Raw genomic sequence first — 13238 nt, 5'->3', positions numbered from 1 at the left:
GTGGTTCAGTGGTTAAGCGCTCCTGGGTTCAATCCCTGGTAGCAAAAAAAAAAAAAAAAAGATCTTATGATTGTAACAATAAGCTCAGTCTATTTTTAGTTCCTCATATTAACATCTAGTAAGAGTTAGGGATAAGGGAATGAGTAGCTAGTGAGGCAGTTACATGAAAACAAACATTGCTAAAATGTGTCTTTCTAATTACATTTACCCTTGGTTAATATTAAAAGTAGTATTTAGTTCTGAGCTTATAAAAACTACTTCATAGAGAAGGAAGCTCAGAAATCTGTGAAATGGCAAATAAAACAGGTTGGGGTTTGTTGTTTTAAACCATATGTCATAAAAAGAATAATCCATATTCAAATAGTAGAGAGAAATATCTCATCTGATAAACAATGTTAAATATATGTTAGCATGTTCATTAATAGGGTTCTTAGCCTGCAATAGAAGTTTTGTAGATCTTAAAAACTGATTCTAGTTAATATGGGAGCAAAGTTACTTAGTTATACTCTGCAAAACTCAAAAATTATTTGATGTAACTGAATTGCCTTGAAAACCTTACCCCTGTGTTAACTGAAGCTAAGGATACTTACAGTTAGTTTAGTTGCCTGGATGTGATTCAACAGCACTAGAAAAGAAAAGACTTTGAGAACCTATTCTTTACTGGTGGTTTTCATTTTCTTCTTTTAGTTGAGTGATGTGTCTTCCCCAAGATCAATAACTTCAACACCACTTTCAGGAAAGGAATCAGTATTTTTTACAGAAGCACCCTTCAAGGTATTTCCTTTCTCAGTTCATTTTTGTTCCCATATTTTATGATATGTGATAGACTTGCTTTAAGTTGTATAACTGAGCAAAGCAGAATATACTTCTCAATCATTGGTTCACAACCTTTTCACCATGAAGGACCCCTTGATTATTTTTCCTGGCTTGAACATGATAGAACAAAAATAAGGGAGAATAAATTGCATTTACTACCCAATAATTTTCTTCATTAGAAAAAAATAGACATAGGTCATTTATGGAATCCAAAAAAGTAGAACTCATAAAAGCAGAATACAGTGGGGGCTTGGGGAATGATGTAGGTCATCATTGGGGAGGTGTTGGGGAGATGTTGGTCAAAGTGTACTTCTCAGTTCAATAGCAGAATAAGTTCAAGAGATTTATTATACATTGTGGTATATAACACAATAGTTAATAACAATGTGCTATATTCTTGATAATTGCTAAGAGTAGATTTAAGTGTTCTCATCACAAAAAATGAGGCAATGCATATGTTAATGAGCACAATTTAACTACATTATATACCTATTTCAAGATATCATGATGCACATGGTTAATACATATAACTTCCTTCATCAATTAAAAAGTAAATTAATTTTTTAAAAAGGTGTGAAAATTACTGGCTTCTGGCTGGTAGTCACTTCTTTTATTCCTAATACACATTATTTATGAAGTGGCAAAAGTTACAGTTTAAAAAATTCTCTGTATACAATTATATTGTATTGAAAAGAGGATATTTCCTTTCAATATTAGCCTATCACTAGGAAATTATATTTTGAAGGAAATAAAAAATATAGTTGTTAAAATGAAGTCCACATTGTATAATTGTATATTTTACTTTCCTCCCTCTTAAAATTACTAAAGATAAGTTTTCTTTTAATTTGGACACACATGAATCTGAAAAATATTCTACCAACCTACCATTTACTTCATTTTAACTAGATTTTGTTAATAAACCCTTTAGATGAATACCTAAATAAAGCAAGGCGAGGAAACTATGCTTGTATAAGTAGTACCTTAAAATCTCCTAATATGACCATGACTCAAGAGAAATAATGCATTCTAAGAGTATCACAAATTATGATTTTTTCAGCAGTAAAAATGACTAATTCCTAAATAAATGAAAATAAGATAAAACTAATACCTATTTAGAATGACTAAAGTTTCAAAAGACTAATAATATTAAGAGTTGGTGAGGATGTGAAAGAATTAGACTACTAATATTCTGTTGGTGGAAATGTAAAATGGTACAAACTACTTCAGAAAACTAAGTTACTCTAAAAGATAAACACACACCTACAAGATGATCCAGCCATCCACTCATGGGTATTTACCAGAAGAAATAAAAATATATCTATATAAAATCTTATACATAGATGTTTAGAGTAGCTTTATTCATAGTGTTTCTAAACTGGAAATGACCTGAATGTTCATCAACAAGTGAATAAATACAGATAATGAGATATATTCATATAAAATAATATTACTCAACAAAAATAGGAATGAGCTGCAGTGCAAGCAACAGCATGGACAAATCTAAAAGTCATCATGCTGAATGAAAGTAATCAGTTACAAAAATATCCTTACTGTATCCATTACATTCCATTTTTAGCAATTTTAGAAAATACAAAATGGACAGTCAGGTTGCCTAAGAATGGAGTGGGCAGGGAGTAGCCATGACAAAGGCATGAGGGAACTTTCTAGATCTTGATTATAATGGTGGTTCCATGGGTATATATCTGGCAAAACCCCTACAGATTAGAAACTTTAGTTTATTATATCTTATACAGTTAAAATATGTACATTTTCTGAAAAAAGGGAAGGACAGCTTTTTATAAAGAGAAGCACTTGCCAAAAATAAGCTGCTTAATTTTAGCATTTTGGCTTTTACAAAAGTTCCTTTGCTGAAAAGTGATATCTCTTATCATTGTCTGGGGTTCATCTAGATGAAACATAATAAATTTTTGGCAAGTTACTGTAATGTTTTGAAACAAAAGTCTTGAAATGAGAGTTTGTCTTTGAAGTTCCAAGAATTTTTGTAATATATTAACAGATTTTCAGGGACAGGGGGTTAGAGGAAATACTTATAGGATCACTTGTCAATCCGAGCCCATATGCATTTTTTTCTCTTATAAAATTATCTTCTTCCTTTACAGGTCTTATTTATTAGCATCTCTTTTAGAAGATTAATAAGATATTAATAAAGATCATTTTAAAAGTGATTAAACTAAAAAGTCTACTTTGAATATACTTTAATGTATAACCCAGATAAATATAACTTCTATTTGAAATCATTAATAAAGTAGCTTTTGCCATCTTATGTATTTAGAACACATAACCCAATAAATGAATTATTGTGTGAAATTATTTTAATTTGAAATATATTTGTGTTGTGCTTCCTAAATTATATTTCTGAAAAATGTTCTGAAAATATGCACTCTGAACTTCTAAAATTTTAAAATTTATACCTTAGTAGATGATTGTCATGTTTTCACTTGTGAAATATCTTCTTTTCCTTCAGATTTTCCATTTTTCTAGTAGGATAACACTGACCCTGCTCTCTGTAAACTTAAGGAGGAAAATATGCCTGAGTATTTTGTATGTCTATTTAGGAGTATTATTTTTACATCATTTTTGTGTTTCTGCAGGCTGAGATTAGTTCTATACGAGAAAACAAAGACAGACTAAGTGACAGTACCACAGGTAAGATAAAGTAGCATCTGTTTTTGTTTCTTTGAACAAACTGTCTTTACTCCATGTCTGTTTAAACAGAGCAGAGGCAAAGCCAGCAATACCTGTGGTCATAGAGCTGCCAATAATACACATGTTTTCACTCTCTGTGCTTCATGGGCCTGAACCTGAATTTTAAAGACTATCTAACTTTGGGATATAAAAAATTCATTTCTATTTTCACTTGTCCCTAATTGTTAACATTTCATTCAATTATGAATATAGGCAATAAATGCAAAAAATTAACAGACCAGTGACTTTGTCACCAAGAGAATTCCCTGACAATTTACTGTCACCTTACTGTTATTACAGATACGTTGGAAATTCATTTATAATATCACCACTAAAAAATCATGGCAGTTATTAGAACTGCTTCTGGATCTTATTATTTGGTGTGTTACAAAGTAATCTTTTAGAGTACTGTGTATTTTATCCTATGCATTTAAAAACAGGCTTTAGGCTGTCAGCTAATAGCACAGAACACTCATTGCAGCTGAGAAGCAAATTGTATCATGAAGGGAGAACACCATGCACCTACGTGGTTGTCACAATCTAACTTTACCACTTGGGTTTACAAATAGGCACAAGCAAAGACAATGTTAGCAAAACCACACACAGTCATATTGTCCTCACCAAGAGAGATTTAATTCATTGTGTCTTTGAAGAGTCCCTTCTAAAGGAGATGGAGATTCTAGAGATTAACTGAATCTATAAGAATGTAGTACGATATCTTCAGAATTAATTAAAAATACAGAGTAGATGATTTCAAAGTTTCCCCTTTTGCTCCAGCACTCAGTTTCTTAGAGTATCATTCATTTTATATTTTATTACCTTTGATTTGCCAAGTTTAGAAATATTAAACTTTCAAATTCCTGGCAGATATCAATGTCAATACAACTGAACAGATGTTACATGGGATACTTTTAAAATCATCCATTGCATTGCATCTTAGAAGTAATTTCTGTTGCTTAGAAATGAGATTATGCTTCCAATCCCCAAGTTTATCACACCAGAATAGAAACTCACCAGACTTCATCCTAGGGGGATTCACAAAGCTGTGGCTTAGGTACCATACATCAGAATAATGCCTTATTATCAGATGTAAATTTTTCTATGAAGAAACATTTTTGTATTCATCCAAATTAAAATTAAAGTTTTCATTTCTGCATTGAATGTCTGTGAGTAAATAAAAAGCATAATAGTAAAAAGTACAGATCTGTACTCTTCAAAGAGTCATCTGTAAATGATTTCCAGTCAGCAGTAATAATTTTCACCAGAAAGCCATCCAGCTCTGTCACCAAGCACACCATCTCGTGCAACTGACATTTTTTCATAGGAAGACTTTCTGAATGAAGGAAGCAACACGTTACATTTTATTCTGGAGCAAGTTCCATGTCTTATCTCAATGAGCACTTTGAGCAGCATTGCTTCAGATACTCTTAGGCATGATAATCAGTATGATACTAAAGAAGTGTGGTTTACCAACAATGATTGCAGTGATTATACTGTGATTTGGAGAAGAGAAATCATTTCATGCCAGGTGGTCAGTGAATGCTTTTAAGGAGAAGGCAAACTTTGACATGGGTTGTAAAGGATGCTTAAAAAGAGTTATCTAGGTAAAAAGATGCAAGGGCATTCCTGTGGATGAACAGAGTCTGAGGAAATGGAAATCTAGGAAAGATGTAGTGAGTCATAAACCTGAAAAATAAGACTGGGGCCAGATAAAGAGGCCTTTACCCATATAAAGGAGTTTGGAGATTATTTTTGGAGGGAAACAAGGCATTTGAACCAAAGGAATGGCCCGAAGAATGTTTTGGGAAGATTAGTCTAACATTGTTGTGTAGTCTACATTTTTACTGGGGAAAAAAGAGGGGCAGAGATTTCTTGGTAAGCCATGTGTAAAGTTTCCAAGAAAGGTGATAAAAGTCTGAACTTGAATAATGCTTGGGTAGGAATAAGAAACAAACCAAGTTCCAAAGATCTTTCTGAAAGAATTCACAAAACTGAGATTTAATGAGGCACAGGGAGGAACTAGAAACCAAGTGATTAATCAAGTGAATGAAAAATTCATAACAAAATCCATCAGTTTTCAGAATTAGCTTCTATACACTTGTGTTAATACCACAGTAAGTAATCTCCAGTACCTGAAGATTTCTGATTATTTACCCAGCTGGGGGATGGGGAGTGATCATAGTTAGGACTTAGAAGAACTGGTTAAGCCAGATGGTGAGTTTGGTAGAGGTTAGAGAAATAATAGTTTAATTTTTAAAAAACACTTTAAATTGCCTTTCTCTTTTCCAAGGTGCTGATAGCTTACTGGATATAAGTTCTGAAGCTGATCAACAAGATCTTCTTGTGCTATTGCAAGCTAAAGTTGCCTCCCTTACCTTACACAATAAGGAGTTACAAGATAAATTACAGGTAGGTGAATAGATTGCTACCACAGATAATTCTGTGGAGTCAAATGATTGTTTCTTTTTGATGTAATCAGGCATATTGTTTTAAATATCTACATAAATTTCTTAGGTAGATAAAAGAGTATACTTCATTAATTGTATTTCTATAAATTGGTAAATCTTATATAATTACACAGTTACATATAAATTATTAAAATTTAAATATAAATAGAATACATAAAAATTTTTATAAACAAAATTTGTTTATAGATATATTATACAGACATATGAAAATTATGTGCATAAAATTTTATATTTCATATTTCTATTTTGTATGCATTAAAATATCTATTTTAAAATTTAAACATTTTATATATACATATGCATATATGTATATATATAATATTTTCCATTCATTTTGTAAAATTGATCATAGAGTAGTGTTAAGAACTTGATAAGAAATAGCTGTACTATGCCCATTACCCCCAGGACAACTAGAATAATATGAAAAACAAAAGAAAAATTTGAGTCAAAAATTTTATAGGCAAAACAATTCCAGTATATTTCAAATGACATAAATAATCTGTTCTAATAGAGCACAGAATAAGCTTTGTGTTGTTAATCTGACTCTCATGTCCCAAACCATATTTTTATCATGGTACAGAGTACACGTGGAAAAAGATCACCCTGGTCTTCTGTACCTAAATTTTAGACTTGTTCTTCTCACTCTGCAGCTTGGTCACCTAAACATTTAATTCCATTTCATTCCTGCTTTTTTTCCCAGGCCAAATCACCAAAGGAGGCAGAAGCAGACCTAAGCTTTGACTCTTTCCATTCCACCCAGACTGATGTGGCCCCATCCCTGGGCAAACCTAGTGAAGCCTCTCCCCCAGACTCCAAATCATCCCCATCTGTCTCAACTCATTCTTTGGGGAAACCCACTATTGACAGTGATGTCAGAATTCAGCAACTACAAGAGATTTCACAAGACTTGCAGAAGAGATTGGAGAGGTCTGAAGCAGAGAGGAGGCAGCTACAGGCTGAACTCCAGTCCCGAAGGACAGAACCCGTGTGCTTGAACAACACAGAGATTTCAGAGAATGGCTCAGACCTCAGTCAGAAACTTAAAGAAACTCAGAGCAAGTACGAGGAGGCGATGAAAGAAGTCCTCAGTGTGCAGAAGCAGATGAAACTAGGTCTCCTGTCTCACGAGAGTGTGGATAGCTATTCACAACTCCATGAGCTGAAGGTCACCGACAGGGAAATAGATATGCTAAAGCAGGATCTGCAGAATGCGTTAGAAGAAAGTGAAAGAAATAAAGAGAAAGTGAGAGAGTTAGAGGAAAAACTTGTGGAAAGGGAGAAGAGTGTAGTGATTAAGGCACCTGCGGAAGAATATGAGGAAATGAAAAGTTCATACTGCTCTGTTATTGAGAATATGAACAAGGAAAAAGCATTTTTGTTTGAAAAATACCAGGAGGCCCAAGAAGAAATCATGAAATTAAAAGACACACTAAAAAGTCAGATGACACAGGAAGCCAGTGATGAAGCTGGGGACATGAAAGAGGCCATGAACAGGATGATAGATGAACTCAATAAACAGGTGAGTGAGCTATCACAGCTGTACAAAGAAGCCCAGGCTGAGCTGGAGGATTATAGGAAGAGGAAGTCTCTAGAAGATGTAGCAGCTGAATACATCCCCAAAGCAGAGCATGAGAAACTGATGCAAGTGACAAATGTGTCCAAGGCCAAAGCAGAAGAGGCACTGTCTGAAATGAAGTCCCAGTATTCAAAAGTGATAAATGAATTGACCCAGCTCAAGCAACTGGTGGATGCACAGAAAGAGAATTCTGTGTCCATCACAGAACATTTGCAAGTGATAACCACACTACGAACAACTGCAAAAGAGATGGAGGAGAAAATAAGCAGTCTTAAAGAACACCTAGCAAGCAAGGAAGTGGAAGTGACAAAGCTGGAGAAGCAGCTCCTAGAAGAGAAAGCTGCTATGACTGATGCAATGGTACCCAGGTCTTCCTATGAAAAGCTCCAGTCATCCTTGGAGAGTGAAGTGAGTGTGTTGGCATCAAAATTAAAGGATTCAGTAAAGGAGAAAGAGAAGGTCCATTCAGAGGTTGCCCAGGTTCGAAGTGAGGTCTCACAAATGAAAAGGGAAAAGGAAAACATTCAGACCCTTTTGAAATCCAAAGAGCAAGAAGTAAATGAACTTCTGCAAAAATTCCAGCAAGCTCAGGAGGAACTTGCTGAAATGAAAAGGTATTCTGAGAGTTCTTCAAGACTGGAGGAGGATAAAGATAAAAAGGTTGGTGAAATTCTATTGCCATTGAGTTTTTGGTAATAGGTCCTAAGCCCTTCAAGTTTCACCGAATGAAACATTTATAGGATTTGTTGGCACTAATCTCTTGAGAATTCTTAGAGGCTCTGCACATGATTACATCTGTCCCTTAAAGAACAGTATGTTGGAGGAGCCAGGTGTGTTAGTATATACCAGTTATTCCAGCTACTCAACAGGTTGAGGCAGGAGGATCCCAAGTTAAAGACTTGCCTAGGCAACTTAGACCCTATTTTCAATTTTTAGAAAAGGCTGGGGATGGAGCTGAGTGGTACAGTGCTTGCCTAACAAGTGCAAAGCCCTGGGTTCAATCCTCAGCACCCCCTCTGAAAAAAAGTATGCTAGATCTTGATTTTTAAAAAACACCCATCTTCAGCCACTTCCATATATATACATATATAGGTATATATTTTTTCACATATGTATTCACATATATGGTGCATATTTGTCCTTTAAGAATGATTTCCAGTTTGGAGGATCAAGTATCTGAAAGTATGACTTATCTCTTGACTTTAACACTTCTCTTTAAATGCACTGTAGATGCCTCCATCATATGGAAACCCACATACTCCTAGACTTAATCCTACACCCCAAAGCTCCTTGACTGCACATCCCTGAGTCAGCATAAATATCACTCCTCTCTCTGACCCCCATTTTTGAAGGTATATAGGAAGAGAAGAACATGGTGGGGGCAGGCAATTTAGAGATGGCATTGGATATGGTACAGAGAAAGGAGGGAAGCAAATAGTAAGTTCATAGGTTCAGAACGGTTTTGTACCTGCATCTGCTCCACATCCCCAGCCTCCCATTGAAGGCTCTGAATTTATTTGTGAGCACTATTTATATTTTTTGTAATGAGTATTTCAAAATGAACTTCAAAAGCCTATGGGATGGGGGAATAGGGAGTGGTGAAAAAAGGTGGGAGTTTGTGTTTAGTTTAAACCAAGATGTCCTGAGCTACCAGGGCTCCTAGGACTTATTCCTGATTGTCCATGTTAGCAATATTGGAAAAGATGCAGTTATCTCCAAATAAAAAAAAGTCTCTGATCCCAATACTTATTATTATTTTTTTTAACCACACTTCTTTCAAGGGTAAAATGAAGAAATTAGGACCACAGTTTTTGTTAGGCCTATACACCAAAACATAGCATGTAATTCAGGGGCCTGTATCTGAACGGAATAGATGTAAAGGGCTTTGTTGATCTACCTGATTTTATTATGTGTTTTATTTTTTGGGTTTCCTCTAAAATATAAAAAAAGGTATTGTTTCAGAATCTGAAGTCCCAGGAACCAAAAGACATGACTCTATTGGAAGCTGAGAAATATCTGGAATTTTGCTTCTGGAGACACATTGGATGCCTATTGATATAGTGTTCCTTTTTCACTAGATAAATGAGATGTCGAAGGAAGTTACCAAATTGAAGGAGGCCCTGAACAGCCTCTCCCAGCTCTCCTACTCAACAAGCTCCTCCAAAAGACAGAGCCAGCAGCTGGAAGCACTGCAGCAGCAGGTCAAACAGCTCCAGAACCAGCTGGCCGTGAGTGGGCTTTTTCCACTGCCTGTTTTGGGGTGAGGGCAGGGCAGATGAATACCAGTTCAGCTGTCAGGGCCAGAAACCACAAACACAGACTCCCAGCCTATAGGAATGTTGTACTTCAGTGAGCAATGGACTGAAGACTTCTTCGGTTAGTGCAAAAGAGGGAACCACAGGTGGAAGTCTCAGTCATGATCCATAATGAGATGGGTCAAACGTATTGTTGAGAAGGGAGGAATCAGTAGGGCAGAGGGAGGTGCTACTTTGTCACTCATCCACCAACTTTTCACCTCTTTTCTGCTCTCTGCAATGGTTATTCCCCATTATGGGAGCAGCAAGAACCTTTTCTCATTAGGGGCAGGAATCTCTGGTAGTTGTATATCTACATATTTGAAGCTGCTTCTTGGCCCATCTGTTTTACCCAGGAAAGTTCTTTCAGTATTGTTGTCAGTTTCCTATGGCCATTGCAACAACACACCACAAACTTGGCTTCATACAACATGAAGTTAATATCTAATAGGTCTGGAGACCAGAAGTCCAAAATTTGTTTGGACTAAAGTGAAGGTGTTGGCAGGGCTGATTCCTTCTCAAGGCTCTAGGTGAAACAGGCTCCATCTGTCTGACTTTCCAGCTTCTAGATGCCAACTGTTCTCCTAGGCCCATGACCCTTTGCCAATCTTCAGAGCTCATCACTTGAACTTCTGCTTCTATCTTCCTGTCTCCTTCTTTTGACTTTCTTGCCTCCCTGATATAAGGACCCATGTTATTTACATTTAAAGCCCACTCAGATAACCCATGAAAATCTCTCTCTCCATCTCTAAATTTTCAGTAACATCTATAACATGTTCTGGAAATCTCTGGAGGACCATTATTTAACCTATCACAGTATCTGTTTAGGTTTTAGTTGGCAAGGGTACATTACATTTCCCACAAGAAGTCAAGGGTTAGTTTGCCATGCACAAGCACAAAATGGATTTGACTTCTTCAATGTAAACTTAACACTAGTGAATTCACATTTTTTGCAGTCCTTACTCTTGCTACCCACAAAATACACATCTAGCTCTTTGTTAACAGCTCTAGCAATGGTGGAATAATCAGTAGGAGATGCTCCTTAGTGGGTTCTGTAGATTATTTTCCTGACAAAATGATTATTCTAGATTTGTAGATAAAGTGCTGACTTGTACAGCAATTTCCACAACTTTTCAGTATGTTATTGAGCACTTATGTATCAGTAGTGCATATGATATCAATGATATAAAAATGAATAAAACAGTCCCTGCTCTCTTGGAATTTGTACTCAAGAAAAGTTGATATGGTAAGCATCCAGTGATAACAAGATGCCTAGCATACTGTGGCATACAGAGGAAATGTGTCTACCCAACCTGGGTGAGTCATGAAGAGCTTCCTACAGGAGGAGATGATTGCATTGATCTTGAAGGGATGTGTAAAAACTCATCCTTACTCAGCAAAGACTGAGATGTGTCACTTAGGTGGCCCTTGGTAATCTTGGCAATAGGCTGACAATAGAAAAATGAATTAAGTGGACAGGTATCTGATGAGGCCAAAGAATCAGGGGAAAGTAGGTTTGCCAGAAAAATAGATCATGGTCAGAGGGTGGGATGCTTTCATTTGAGATTTCAGAGGTGATAATGACAGAGGCAGAAATAAGACCATGAAAGCTGGTAGCTAAAAGGAAGAAGAGCAGGTCATATAGAGAGAGACCTGGATTTTAGATGGGTCATTCACTTAGATTTTGAAGTCAACAAAGTGATGATGGAAGCAGGGGTGGAAAGGAAGACAGTGATCAGAAGCTAAATGATTGTATGGAGAGAGCTGAGAGGTGGGAAGGACACAAGACAGAGAGGTGCAGACTGAGTGTCCCTGATCCAAAAATCTGAAATCTAAAAATGTTCCAAAATCAAAAGAAATTTTGAGCACCAACATGACAGTTTCCAATTTGGGAGCATTTGTGATTTCAGATTTTCAGGTTAGGGATGCTCATCCAGCAACATTTATGCAAATACTCCAAATCTGGGGGAAAAAAAAAAAAACAAAAAAACTCTTGAATTCAAAACACTTCTGCTTCTATCCTAAGCATTTTGGATAAGTGATTCTCAGCTTGTATCAAGTGTACCTTCTTATGGCATGAACTTCAAAGGACTGAGATTTCAAAGGCTGTCCTTTAATAGGAAGCATAACTCATATTCTGACACTGATAGGAAAGAGATGAGAAGGGCTGTTGATGGACATTCGTAGCATTCTGAATTAATCTGTATTAGATAGTCTCAATTTTCATGATGAAGTAGGAGAAAGAACCTCTTAGAATAAGAATACTTCAGGGCTGAGTTAGGTCCTGCAAACATGTTACCAAGAGGAATCATAGTTAAAACTCAACAAGGAGAAATGAATCCATCAAGAGCTGTAGTGAGCAACCACTGGAGATTGGGGCTACCACTGTTTGCCTCCAGGGTACACTGACAGCTAATTACTGAACTCCCAGGGATTATGCTACACTGGCTGTGTAGGGGATGATCATTAACTGTCTTAAAAAGAATAGATTTTTATTGAGTTAATAAATATTTAGTCATTATAGAAAAGTCTAAAATTACAAAACCCCAAAAAGTTCCATAAATAAAAATTGAAAATAATTCAACAACTGAGAAAATCACTTTTTGCATTTACTCAACTTCCTATGAGTGAAGCTATCTTACTATGTTTGCATAAGCATGTGCACATACATATTTTTAAACTTTGGATTGTAGTAACTTTTTACATAAAATTTCTTCTAAATTTGGCATGCCAAAATGAAATAAGCAGAATTTTTTTTTCTAAGAATATTGGCAAGTATACAGAAATACACAAGCCAGTGAAGTCATAGCAAACAAGCTTCTTATGCTCGTGGAGGAAATGAGTTACATATCATCTAATGGCAGCTTTCTCAAGTTTTTTGTTTGTGTTTGTTTTATTGTTCTTTAAAGATTTCCTAATAATGCCAAATTGTCTCTGTAGGATTGCAAGAAGCAACACCAGGAGGTCATATCAGTTTATAGAATGCATCTTCTGTACGCTGTGCAGGTATGGTAATGCCCAGTGAAGTATCTAGACATCCTAAAGAAATATAGCAGCAAATGTTGCCCACATTCCTATCATTCAAACTAATAGAAGGAACGAGAATTAGAAGAGAATCTTTTTCATTGGCAGGATTTAAGATGCCTTTTTCTTTGTTTTGGATTTTGGGTCAAGAACCTTGAACCCTGTTTATATTGGTAGCAGTCTCCTCATAATAGATGCATGAAGTTGAGACTGCTGTCCATCACGAAGACCAGAATTTGTTTTCCAGGCATGGAGATATTTCCAGAGTCCTAGGCACTGCTGTTTTCCTGCCTTTGTTGATGTTCTGGCTGGCTGGACTCACATGTGTAATTGAGACTCTGGACACCCTTTGCT

General features: G+C 36.0%; 1 protein-coding gene across 1 annotated transcript in view; it reads left to right on the top strand.

The window, feature by feature from the left end:
* RAI14 (retinoic acid induced 14) overlaps nt 1-13238 on the top strand; it is a 144094-nt gene that overhangs the window by 128743 nt on the left and 2113 nt on the right. Inside the window, 6 exon segments of the mRNA XM_079145741.1 lie at nt 688-774; nt 3429-3483; nt 5813-5931; nt 6691-8226; nt 9645-9794; nt 12801-12866. Of these exon segments, the coding sequence (XP_079001867.1) occupies nt 688-774; nt 3429-3483; nt 5813-5931; nt 6691-8226; nt 9645-9794; nt 12801-12866 (2013 nt within the window).

This window comes from Sciurus vulgaris (assembly GCF_902686455.1).
Source record: "Sciurus vulgaris genome assembly, chromosome: 6".
NCBI lineage: Eukaryota > Metazoa > Chordata > Mammalia > Rodentia > Sciuridae > Sciurus > Sciurus vulgaris.
Note: the sequence above shows the minus strand (reverse complement) of the source record. Positions and strands in the feature narration are given on the sequence as shown.